Source organism: Corvus kubaryi, unplaced genomic scaffold (genome assembly GCF_017639235.1).
Source record: "Corvus kubaryi isolate FWS band 111438036 unplaced genomic scaffold, C.kubaryi_AGA036_p1.0 37301, whole genome shotgun sequence".
NCBI lineage: Eukaryota > Metazoa > Chordata > Aves > Passeriformes > Corvidae > Corvus > Corvus kubaryi.
This window is the reverse complement of record NW_024581094.1, coordinates 593,190-605,222: the sequence shown is the minus strand read 5'-3', so window position 1 is coordinate 605,222 and position 12,033 is coordinate 593,190. Positions and strand designations below refer to the sequence as shown.

Here is a 12,033-nt window from a genome sequence, read left to right as displayed (position 1 = left end):
CACCTCGGGTAACCTCTGTGCTGGTACTGCCCCCAGGCAGCTGGTCCCGCGCACGCCGCGGTGCAGGCGCCGCAGATGAGCCCAGTCCGAGCACCGCGGAGGAAGGCGCTTGCTCCGGCAGCTGCCCCGGCGCTGAGCTGAGCCCGCCCAACCGCTCCCCAGAGAAACAACAGAGCCGGCTGACATCAGGCTACCATTTATTGTAAAAGGCCGCGGTGCCCGCGGTGCCCTGAGCAGGCTGGGCCAGGGCCAGGGCTGGGAGGAGGTATCTAAAAGTGCTATTTACACTTTAGAGCTCCGGCTGTGTGTCCCCGGAGTCCATCCTGCCAGGGATCCCCTCTCTGTCCCGCTGCCCCCATCCCATTCAGTAAAAGCTCCTTGCAGCTCCCTGGGCCTGGCTCGAGCTCAGGTCCTTCCCTGAGTGTCCCTGGCACTCCCTGGGGCCGGCAGGGCTGCTGTCAGCACCTCGCGGTACCGCTGTCGGCTGGGCGTCCGTGCCCGCAGGGCAGCCCAGCGAGTCGTGGCAGGTGGTGCCAGGGTGCTGCCCGCGCTTGCCCATTGTGAGGATGCCCGCAGCGTGGTTGCCGGAGCCATGGAGCAGGCGGTAGAGCCGGCTCTGGAAGGCCAGGGGGACGCTCTTCCTCTTGCCCAGTGTGAGGATGCCAGCGGCGTGGTTGCCCATGCCGTGCAGGAGGTCGTAGACACGGCAGGAGCAGGTCTTCTGCCGGCAGCAGTGGGGCAGGGTCTGCCGGGCAGCAGCCAGGGAGCAGAACAGGAGCAGGAGCAGGAGGCAGGCAGCTCGCCGGGGCTGCCGGAGCAACGGACAGCATCAGTGCAGGGCAGCGACAGGGCAGAGAGGGGGGGACAGCACACCCCCAGGACTGCCTCCTCTGCTGCGCTCACTGGTGTTTCAACTCCCCCCTGCCCTGGTTGTTGCCGCAGGGGCCCAGCCCCACACCCGAGGTGCACCTGGAATGTCACCCTTCGGTGACAGCCAGCACCCTCACCTGTGCTCCAACCAGCAGCCAGATGTGGAGGTGTCCTCACTGCACCCCTGCTCCAGCACACAGCAGCTGTGGCAAACACTCTCCTCTCGCTGTCCAGTGCCACGGGACAAGCAGCGAAAGCGCCCATGCTGCAGGCATTGCATGCCCAGCTCCCTCCCAAGAACTGCCCTCATCGGCTGCTGGCTGCGGCTGGGGACTCCCGGGGATTTGCTGCACACTTGGAGCTTCCCAAGAAACCGGCCAGACCCTCCTGCACCCCCAGCCCTACATTCCGACCTCCCACCCATCGCTGTTCTCTTGTCCCCAGGGGCTGCAGCACCCCAGCCCCACCTTGGTGTTGGGCACCTCCATCCTTCTTGGGGTCTTCAGGTGGCCGAGCGGCTCTGGGGCATGTCCCATCGGGCAGCCGACAGCACAGCACCCTGCACTGCCACTGCTGCTTTATAGGGCCCAGCACAATAGGGCTGCCAAAAATAACGCTGGGGCAGCAGGAGTGACCGGTCTCTGGGAGACGTGGGAGCGCTGGGGCCGGTAGCCCGGAGACCGTCCAGGCCTTTCCCCTCATTTGCAGCTCCCCATTGTGTGGGTACTCACTGGACGGGGTGCCTGGCACTAATGAGGCCATAATTGCCCATGGGCCACGCTGCTGGGCTGGCATAAAGGGGCTGAAGGTCAGCGCTGGCCGGCTCTGGCCGCAGCGCGGTGGTGCGCTGAACCTCTGCTCAAAGCCCCATTAGGCTAATTAATCCCCTGAACAAAGGGGTGCCAGCAGCTGTATAGCTCCCTGACTGACGTGGGGAGCCGTCACCCTGCACCTGGCTGGTGCCAGGGAGGGATAGTGCCACCAGGGTCCTGTACCCGGTGCCACCCGCCATCCCCTTTGGTGACACTGTCCCACCCTGGTCCCATGCCTGAAACAGAGGGAGCCACAGGGCACCAGGGAGGGTCTTGCACTCTTTATAACACTCCACAACCCCAGGCTACGTCCAGTCTTTGCTCGTGCTGGAACTCCCTTGCCCTGGGGGATGAACCCAAACATTTCCCTGATGCCAGAAGCCACACCTGCTGTTCAGTGACACCCTGGCCCCACATCTGCTGCACCAGAGAGCCTTCCAACTCCTCTGCATAGTACAGACCCCACGGATGCTATGGACAGGACCAGCCAGAACCCTTCCTGCCGGCCAGGTTTTCCCCAGGGCTGGTAAAGGCAAATCTTGCAGCCCTGGGGAGGGTGGACGGGAGCCCAGACCTGGGGCTGCTCTTCCAAGTGGCATCTGGCACAGCAGGCTGGGGGTACATGCACATGGGCACTGGGGTACCAGCATCCCCACTGGCCCCAGGGCAGAGTACTGGCTCCAGGAGCAGCTGGAGGGGATGGATGAGTCCTCTGAGAGCTTGGCGGGGCAACCGGGAGCAGGGACATCTCTCCCCAGCCTCTCCACTGAGTTCTGGTGCAAGCCCCTCAACACCCAGCCTCACACACATTCCCCAGGCAGGCTGGGGCTCTCTGCTCCTGGCTCCTGTGGCCAGGGGTGCTCAGTCTGGGCCCCCGAGCCCCAGACCGGGGTCAGCAGGATGCTGTGTCTCCACCTCCGTCTGTCTCAGGGATGGGCTCCAGCGGGGCACGCAGCCGGGAAGGCTCTGGCGAGGCTGATCCATTCCTGCCAATGCCGCAGGACTGTCCCGCATTGTGGATCTGCCACAGGTTGTCCAGTGCCTCCGCTTTGGCATGCTTGAGGAGGTCAGCCTGGCCCTGTGGGGAGATGTCAGGGGGGGTGTTAGGGTGGAGGCAGGAGGGTGAGGGGGCAGGGCAGGGCAGGTGTGTTCCCGCAGCCCTCGCCCCTCACCTTGAGGACAGTGATGTTCCAGGCGAAGCTCTCCAGCGCCTTCTGCAGCTTGCGGCCCCTCAGCCCCTCCTTGGTCTCGATGCGGTGCAGCTCCTTGTGGAAATCCATCCCTGCATTGACGGGAGAGCCCCTCAGTGGGTGCAGGGGCGCTGGCACAGGGACAGCCACCACCCACGACCAGCAGGGACCAAGCCATCGGGATGCCCTTTGCCCACCATGGGGTTGCAGGCTGGGTGGGCTCCCCACTGCCCCAGCAGCCTCAAGAGCCCTCCATGTCTTGAATGATGGGCCAAAGGAGCCCTCAACGCCGCAGCACCAGGGTCAGCTGCAGCCTGTGGCCATTCTGGACTCCGGAGACCATGAGGTCTGGAAGGGCAGTGAAGACCTTGGGCAGAGGCACAACTCTTGCACTCCATGGCTCATCTGGGGGGCTCAGAGCAGGGCCACCAGGCCCCCCCATCGGAGCGTGGAACCCGTCACCGTGCACCACGTGACGTCCTCGTGAGTGGGTGCTATATTTACCCCTCCTGACGCAGCACCGGCTCTGGGCCCACGCGAGGGCTCCCACGCAGCTCGCTCGCCCTCGTGCTGCCAATCAGCTCGCCCACGGCCCTGCGCCCCCGCCGCAGCCCGCAGCTCCCCGGACCCCCAGCTCCCACCAGCAAGGTACCGGCCATGCCGGCACCACAGGGGCTTGTCCACAGCACAGGCAGGGTGAAAGCAGGGACAGGCAGCGCCAGGGCATGGGGTGGGGGCTGCAGCTGCCAAATTGCTGCCTATCAGCACCCCGAGGGGCTGCACATCCCCCTCTGCCCTGCAGCACTGCAGCACAGCAGCCAGAGCAGTACAGGAGGGCACAGCACCAGCCTGTGCTCTGCAGCTCATGCCCCACTGCTCCACTCCCCCAGCGCTCGCAGCAGTGGCAGAGCTGAAAGCCAAGAGCTCGGGGAGATTTCCGTCTGCCGCGTAGGCAGGGAACAAACACGGCTGCTGGCAGCAAGGCTGGCATGGCGGGGAGAGCAGAGCAGGGCCCCCTTCTTCTTCCCCAGCCCCTCCAGCACCTGACACTCTCCCAGCCCCATGGGGAGCCCACAGAAGCCCCTGGAGCTGGTGGGGCTATCCCTGTGGGGTCCCAGCCGAAAGAGGGGCCATGCAGCCATTGGGGTTGGAGGGGGGCCAGAGGTCCCAGGCAGCTGCCAGAGTCGGGGGAGGACCAGGGCAGGCGGCAGCAGCACCTGCTTGTGTGGGTTCTGCCATGTGTTTGGGAAGTCTTAACACTCAGTTGCCATTTCTGCCGTCAGCCCCAGCCTGTTATTTCTGGCACTAATTATGTTCTGGCGTTTGACAGCTAATGACTCTTCCCCGCTTCCTCATCAGCCTCCCCCACTCTGCTGCTCCCTACCACACAGCTCTGCAGCCCACCCACCCACACCCTGCCCCAATGCAGGAAGCCCTGAGCCCCAGCACCCCAGGACACGCCTGGGTCCACTGCCAGAGCCACACTGGAGCTGGGGCTGCCCTCCGGGACCCACCTGCCTGCTGTGCCTGGATGAGCTTCCCATACACCGCGTCAGCAGACTCGATCAGCGTCCGGCTAGTCTGGATCATCTAGAGAGAGGGGCAGCATGAGGAGCTGGGCAACCCTGGCCCTTTGCCCCCTGGCCAAGTGGATGGGGACACGAGGCTCATCACGGGCTGCCCCCTTCACCATCGCAGTGCCTGGGGTCTGGCCCTCCCCACCTCACCACACATGGCCAGGTATGGTGTGACCAGCACCCAGCCAGTGGCCAGGTTCCCTTCAACACAAAAGAAGGAAGCAGCTCCGGCTGTGGCTATTTATGGGATTTCTCCCACCTGGTGGGACCGGGAAAGGGACAGGCAGTGCAGGCACAGGGTGGGGGCTGCAGCGTCCCAGGGTCAGACTGATCTGGACAAGTCTGTGCCTTGGCAAGACTCCTCCCTGGGCAGCCCTCATGCAGCCCCCTGCCCGCTCACCTTCCCCTGCCCCAGGATGGGTACAGTGAGTTCAGGGTCCCCCGTCCTTGGCAGGGTGCTGGTCCCAGTGTCACTGACCCCAAGGAGCCTCCCCAAGGCGCCGAGCCCCGGCAGGATGGCACTTACCGTCTCGTAGGCAGTGAGGACCTTGCGCAGCAGGTCAGGGATGGGGCCCTGGGCCTCCATGGGGGGGTACTGCTCTGCCAGGTTGAGAGTGACACTGGGTGCACTGTCACTGTGCAGCAGCCATGTGGACACCGTCAGGATGCACTGCTTCATGTTGGCAGCGGGTGTCAGCCCACACAGCTCCTTGAAGGAGACCAACGCATTCTGCAGACAGTGACCAGTGTCAGGAGTTCAGCTGGGAGGACCCCCAGGAGCCCCCCGACACCAGAACACCCCCATTTCCCACAGCTCTCTGCTTCAGGTAAGGTTCCTCGCTCACATCCCCCAAGGAAAGGGGGACACCCGGGCTCCCCACCACTCTCAGTCCAGCCCCATCCTCCCCTGCAGAAACCAGGTCCCCCAGTGCCTCTGCAGGGTCCGTACCTGTACATTCTCCCGCAGGTCAGTGGCCTCCCGCAGCGGCTGGGTGGCCGTCCGGAAGACCTCATCGATGGCTTTGATGCCAGTGGCCTTGGTGGAAGTGTACTCCCGCACTCGGCGGCCCCGGCGCCCTGCCAGCCCCCGGCGGTGCCCCTTGCCCCCGCCACGGCGGTCACTAATGGCCACGTGCACGAAGAGGGTGGCGTGGGGCAGGGGCTCGCCGGCCAGCGACTGGAGGGGGACATGGCGGTAGCCAGGCTGCAGGCACTCAAAGGGGATGGTGTACTGGGCAATGAACTCGTCCCCAATGTAGTCATCGTCCAGCACAACGAAGCGCAGGACGGCCAGCTCCGGCAGGTTGATCTGGAACTCCAGGCTCTCGTCGAAGATGGGGTTGTCCCCGCTCTGCAGGGCTGTCTTGGTGCGGTGCTCAGCGCAATCAGCCGGGATGCCGTGGATTTCAGCACAGACATAGGGCTCCACAACCTCCCCCTTGGCCCCTGAGCCCTTGGGCTTGGGCAGGTTCTGCCCGCTGATGACCTTAAGGTGTAGGAGCTGGGCGGGCACCCCAGGCAGGGAGTCCTTGGCGTTGGCACTGAAGTAGGAGACCTCCTCCCGCATGATGGCCGGGCGGAGGACATAGCCACAGGCCCCGTTCTGCCGGAACCAGCCCGCATTCAGGTCCATCATGAGCCCTGGTGTCTGGTAGTTCATAGCCACCATCTGGCAGCCGCACTTCCAGAAATCCTGGGGGTTCATGTTGCTGGCGTCGATGCGCATGGGGCTGGGGTAGATGCGGGAGAGGAACCGCTTGTTGTAGCTGACCAGCTCAGCCGGGCACTCGTTGGCGAAGCGTCCCGCCTCCACCTCGCTGAAGGAGCACATCTCCCAGTAGCGTTGCCCACGTCGTGAGCTCTCAAAGTCCTGGAAGGGGACTGCCTGGCAGAGGCTCACCAGCTCTGAGAGCTCACGGCTGAGGCGCACCCGCCGCAGGCCACCTCCCTCCGGTGCCTCCCGGTCCTCCTGGCCCAGTCGCCGCGCCAGCTCCCAGCCTTCCTCCTCGTCCGACACCTCCCCCTCGCTGTCCTCGCAGGTGGGTGGCAGCTTCTTGCCCTTGATGAGGATGCGGCCCTTGAGCTCCTCCGGGGAGGGCAGGTAGGACGCCATGGGGTTGGGGGGCTCCAGGTACAGCTTCTCCCCCAGCGTCTTGCGCAGGCACTGGGCAGCGAGTCGCTGCTGGGGGGCCGAGCAGCGCACCACCAGGCAGAGGATGAGGGGGTAGGCAGAGGCAGTGAAGGCGTGCTGGTCAATCAGCCCCACCACGGCACGGAAGGGCACACAGGAGGCAGCTGAGGGGCTGGTGTAGACCACGGGCTCGCCCTCAGGGCCATCCCACAGCACCAGCTCGATGCTGCGGCAGCCCAGGCCCAGGGCACTGATGTAGCCACTGATGTCTGAGCGGCCCCAGAAGTTGTCCTCCAGCAGGCAGGCGCTGTGGGCAGAGCTAATGTAGTAGTGGGAGAGGGGCTGTGCCATGTCCTGGCAGACCTTGCGGTGCTGTGGGTCAAAGATGGAGCAGTCAGCAGAGAGCAGGTAACGCGTGAAGCCGTCGATGGCCAGGTAGCCCTTCTCCCGGCCCTCCTTGGAGGGTTCATACTTGCTGACAATCTCCAAGCACTTCTCCTCTGTCACCCCCTCCATGCCCTGCTCCACCTCCAGGAACATCAGCAGGTCCTTCACCCCCAGGTATTCCTTGTTGCTAGAAAACTGGACAAGCAGGAAAAAGATCTCAGGGCGGGTGCAGAGCTCGCAGTATGCCTCTACGAAGAGGTCACAGGCCACCTCCATGCCGGGACGCTCGTTGGCCTTCTGCAGTTCCTTGAACTTCAGCTCGATGGTGGAGGTCTTCATGCCAGGGTTGAGTGCTTTGATCAGCTGCACAGCCCGGGACACGGGGATGCGGCCAGACTTCTCCAGGTCAGCAAGGTCGAAGACGGAGGAGATCCAGGACGTCCGGAGGCTGGGGTGGCCGGTCCCGGGCGCTTCAGGGCTGTGCTTCCCATAGGACACCAGATACCGCAGCCCCATCACCCAGGCACTCACCACATCTGCTGAGCTGGCCACCAGGTCCAGGGACTCGTAGTTGTCTCCATAAATGATGGAGAAGGCGCACTCATCCGGGAACTGGTCGGAGAGGCCATTGCTGCGCAGGACAGGCGTCTTCTTGCCCACACGCACCTCTTTGACCGATTTGATCTCAATCTTGGCCTTCTCCGAGTCCTTCTTGGAGGGCTCCCAGCGCACAGAGCGCATGTCGGCGTCCAGCACGAAGAAGCGGCTGTACATGCGGGAGTTGGAGCGCACCTTCTTCAGCTCACAGCCCTCCAGCATGAGGGAGATGCAGGCAGCTGTGCTGTTGATCTTGCGGTCATTGGGCATGGAGCTGAAGGACACTGTCTTCTTCTTCTGCGGCAGCCGCTGCCGGGAGCCATCCTGCCAGGGTGGGAAAGGGGCAGAGCCATCAGGGACAGCCAGGCAGCACATGCCCCACCATTTCCCAGCACCCTCCTGCCCCACGGTCCCCCTGCCCCAGTCCAAAGCAGAGTACAGCACTGCCCCAGGGTGGCCCAGGGTGTCCCAGCACCACGCTAAGCCCAGTCCACTCCAGTCCGCCCCTCTCCGGGGGGCTGGAAGCCAGCTCCAGCCCTGGCTTCCCTCACAGCTCACTCTCTGGCTTATTTTAACTCTGCTTTCCTTCCTTCCTTGCTGCTCCTGGCCCTGAGCTGGATCCTTCCCCACTGCTCACTCACCCTCACAGGCACAGCCATGTGCCAGCAGCCCAGCACAGCCCCTGCATCTCTGGCCTGGGGACACCAGAGGAAAACAGAAGCCCAGCATGTGATGCATGAGCAGAGCTGCTCCTAGGGAGCCCAAGACAGACCCCCTCACTCCTCTGCGAGGAGCAGGGCAGGACAGCCACTGCCATGTGCTGGGGACAACCCCGGCCACGGCTCTGTCCCACAGAGCGCAGGGTCACAAGGGCATGGGCTGTGTGCTGCCAGCACCTCATGCCCACACTCTGTCCTGCCTCACTACAGGGAGGGGGGACCCAGCTGCCACGGGGCTGGCAGGGGATGAGGGGGAACAGCAGGGCCGGGAGTGTATTATGGGATGGATTTCATTAAGTAGCACAGTAGGAGGAGATTTAATCCACTTCTTCAAGATTATGGTGAGTCACCTCTAATCTGGTGGTGTCTCTGTCAGAGGCAGGTCCTGCTCAGCTGCCCAGGTTGGAGGTGAGGGGTTGATCCCCTCCAGCGCCCCGAGAGCCTCCACAGCTCCCGCTCGGGGCTGTGCCCAGGCAAGCACATCCCGTGCCTGATCCTGGAGGGTCGGGATCTGTCCTATGGGGCCAGGCAGCCACAGCCAAGGGCATTCGGGATAGGTCGCACAGAAGGATGTATGGTTTCCCCAGATAATGGGGAATCCTCCAGGGATACCCGAGACAAAACGGCCCAGGGAAGGAGGAACCAGCACCAGCCCTCAGCCCCTTGTTAGAGCCAGGCACATCCTACTATCCTGGAGCTCAGATGTGGGAGCTGTTTGCATCCCCTCACTGCCAGATTGCTCCAGGGAGCTGGCCGAGCTCCAAGACCTCGCCTCGGTGCCAGCCATCCCGGGTCGGCAGGGGCTCAGCAGCAGGTCACGCCACCGGCCAGCCCTGCGGGGAAGGACTCGATGCCGGAGCTTCCTGCAAGCTGCAATCTGAGCGCCCCACTGACGAGCAGCCGCGGCCCCCACCCCGCCGCGGGGCGATGGGCACCGAGGGCCGCAGCTCCTGCCCCCGGCAGGACCCCCGCATCTCTGCAGACCCGCTCCCCGCCCGGCGCACCCACCCCGGGCGGCTCCGCACCGGGCCCCACAGATGAAAACAGGAAATCCATCCGGAAAGGAAACACGGGCGGGGGGCCTGCGTGCACCCAGAGCCAGAGACCTGCTTCCAGCTGTGCCCACGGCAGGCAGCCAGACACACCCCACCGGCACCAGCCCCGCCGGCCCCCCGACCACCCCGGCTCAGGGTGAAAGCCGGAACGCCCTCCCTGCAGACCCCCACCCTCCCAGGCTTGGACAGGGGAGGGGATGCCCGCTGCAGCACTTTGGGGTGCAGATGTGTGGCACAGACCCAAGGGAGCCCTGCAGCACACAGGTTCTGCTTCTCCCGCTGCACGGGCAAGCGGCGAGCAGGGGACAGTGGGTGCAAGGAGTCTCCCGTCTGCAGCTCCTCAGTGCGGCCTGGGGACCGGCAGGGAAGAGCCGCTGCTCCCTGGCAGCCCCTTCACAGGCTGTTCCAGGTGCTCTTCAACCCTGAGGTCACCCCACGAAGTGCTGGACAAGGCGCGGCAGGAGCAGCACAGGCAGTTGACGAGTAAGGCAGCAGCGGAGCTGGGAGGACATGGTGCCCGTGGCCATGGCAGCGCGGAACGCCCCCAGACAGAGGGCAGAGCTCCGGCCGGAGCAGGGATCCTGCTCACACTGTGCCACCAAGCTGGCAGGGAGGAGGCAGGGCTCCGTAGAGCGAAGCACCGACCACGATGCCGGTGGTGAGTGTGGGCTGGGCACGGAGGGCATGTCCTAGCCCAGCTCTGCAGCATGTGTTAAGCACCTTTTCAGCCAATTACCTCCTGCATTAGTGACCTGGTGAGCGCTGATGCCCTAATCTCAGCCTCCACGTGACGGCCACCGTTACCGGCCACGTAACCCACTCTCAAAGCACGGGATGGAGAAGGGCCCATCAGTCGTCCCTCTCTTCCCTTTATCCCCCAGCCTGGCTGTGACGTGAGTCATCTGCAGCTGAATTCCCCAGGTCCCGGGTCTCCCCACCACCCCTATCCCAGGCTGGGCAGCGTGGGCAGGGGTGCAGGCAGGCAGCAGCCTCAGAGCTGAGGCATTGGGAGACCAAGCACAGCCAGGGCTTTTTCACCGTCGTTTGTTCCCTGCCAGGAAGAGAGCGACTGACACATCCACTCCCCGCAGCACCAGCTGCCACTCCCCAGCGAGGGGCCATGGAGCCAGATCCCAGCAGAGACACCACACAGCTCCTGGGGCTGGCACACGATGGGAAGGGGGCTCAGGGGACAGAACAGCAAGACGCTAGAGAAGGGACACCTCCTGCAGCAGGGAAGAACAGATCCAATACCCGTAAGTTCCTCTCCAACATCCCCCCAGGCCACGGGACCACCAGGCCCCTCCACTTTCAGCCTGGGAAGAAAGAAGGGAGCAGGTCCTCTTGCCAGGTCACAGGGACACTGCAGGGGACAGCTCGGGCCCCCCTGTCTCCACACAGCTAGTGAGTCGCACTTTCAGATTCACTCCTCCAGCCTTTTCTGGAAATCCCAAAAAATAACAGAGCTGACAGCTCTTTCCACATGTGCCTCCAGTGCCACTTAGGCCCCGGATGGACTCGGAGATCCACAACGGATCAGCACAAGCTGGGGATACTGTCCGGGTCTGACCTCCTCCCGGGCCAGCGCCCTCCCCTGCCAGCTCTGGCCCTGGGCCACCCGACCTTCACGTGAGGACAAATCCCGTGGTGACGCAGGTGGTGACAGAGATGTGCCCGGCCCGGGGGCAAGCGAGAGGTTCACTACTCCCAGCCCGCGGCGCCCACGGATGGCCCCTGGGTAAGGAGGGATGCTGGTCCGTCCCGGGAGGAGCAGGGACCCCGGCAAGGTCCCCAAGGAAACCGGGCACAGACGGCGCACTGGCACCAGCCTCTGGTTGCACGAGAGCACCGGCAGGTCTCCGTGCCGTCACCGCGTGGGCACAGCCCGGCCGCCCCCGCAACAGTTTGCAGCGAGAGCCCAGGCGGGCACGGGCAGGGAATCAGGGTCCTGACACCGCTGTCCAGAAAACTGGATCCCAGGGACAGAAGAGCGGGGCTGGGACACCACGGGAACAGCCCCCTCACGGGGTATTAATAGCACCGGAGCAATCTCAGCTTAAAATAGGCTGCCGGGAGCAGCGAGGCGAGTCCCGGGCGGACGTGACCTATTGTGTCAGCTAGTACCGCTGGCATCAGCACAATCAGGGGGGTTCATTTAGGAAAGCATACGTGTGATCCACTGCCCACCCAGCTGGGAGACCCCTGAGACCCTCCCTGGCCCCCGGGCCCACCATGGCCCGGCAACACCAACACCAGGGGTTGGGAGCACACTGCAAGCTGGTCAGGCCAGGCCCAAGGCTCAGTGCTTGGCAGGAGAGAGCACGGGAGAGCAGAAGCTGCCCGAGGGGCAGGAGCGGGCGTCTTCTCACTGGCACCCAGGGGTGCCCCGAGCAGGACCCGGTGATGCTGCAGCGTGGCCATGGCACTCGACAGGGCGACCCATGGACACTCCACAGAGCCGGGCCGGGCGAGATTGTGCCCTTGGGGACCCTGAGTCCGGGCAGGGCGTGGGGACGCCGTGTCAGTCCCGGTGCGACCAGCACCGCGGGCAGGTGGCGACCCCCGGGCGACCGGGGATGCGGCTGCTCTGCAGCTCCTCGGAGCCGCTCCACGGGCACAGGAGGAGCGAGAAGCGGCGGACAGAGCCGGTGCGGGGGGACGCAGGGCTCGGCGGGGGGACACGGCTCGGCATCCC

The 12,033-nt window shown here is 64.6% G+C and overlaps 2 protein-coding genes across 2 annotated transcripts; both read right to left on the bottom strand.

Moving 5' to 3' along the window:
* Positions 1–180: 180 nt before the first annotated feature.
* HCRT (hypocretin neuropeptide precursor) lies at positions 181–1,417 on the bottom strand. The gene is made up of 2 exons (XM_042027865.1): positions 1,338–1,417; positions 181–808 (listed from the first exon to the last, which is right to left on the bottom strand). Exons 1-2 carry the CDS (start codon positions 1,404–1,406, stop codon positions 365–367), a joined length of 513 nt encoding a protein of 170 aa, XP_041883799.1. The 5' UTR covers positions 1,407–1,417; the 3' UTR covers positions 181–364.
* On the bottom strand, positions 181–7,954 carry LOC121664518 (inactive phospholipase C-like protein 2). Its single transcript, XM_042027863.1, has 5 exons — positions 5,399–7,954; positions 4,976–5,179; positions 4,387–4,462; positions 2,855–2,964; positions 181–2,760 (listed from the first exon to the last, which is right to left on the bottom strand). Exons 1-5 carry the CDS (start codon positions 7,937–7,939, stop codon positions 2,575–2,577), a joined length of 3,117 nt encoding a protein of 1,038 aa, XP_041883797.1. The 5' UTR covers positions 7,940–7,954; the 3' UTR covers positions 181–2,574.
* Between the last annotated feature and the right edge of the window lie 4,079 nt (positions 7,955–12,033).

Coding starts and splice junctions, on each gene's coding strand:
- LOC121664518 (XM_042027863.1), bottom strand. CDS start 7,939: ATGTGCTGCCTGGCTGTCCCTGATGGCTCTGCCCCTTTCCCACCCTGG. Junction 4,463..4,975: donor TCCTCACTGCCTACGAGACG/GTAAGTGCCATC, acceptor CCCTCTCTCTAG/ATGATCCAGACTAGCCGGAC. Junction 2,965..4,386: donor CATCCAGGCACAGCAGGCAG/GTGGGTCCCGGA, acceptor CCGTCAATGCAG/GGATGGATTTCCACAAGGAG.
- HCRT (XM_042027865.1), bottom strand. CDS start 1,406: ATGGGACATGCCCCAGAGCCGCTCGGCCACCTGAAGACCCCAAGAAGG. Junction 809..1,337: donor TGGAGGTGCCCAACACCAAG/GTGGGGCTGGGG, acceptor TTGCTCCGGCAG/CCCCGGCGAGCTGCCTGCCT.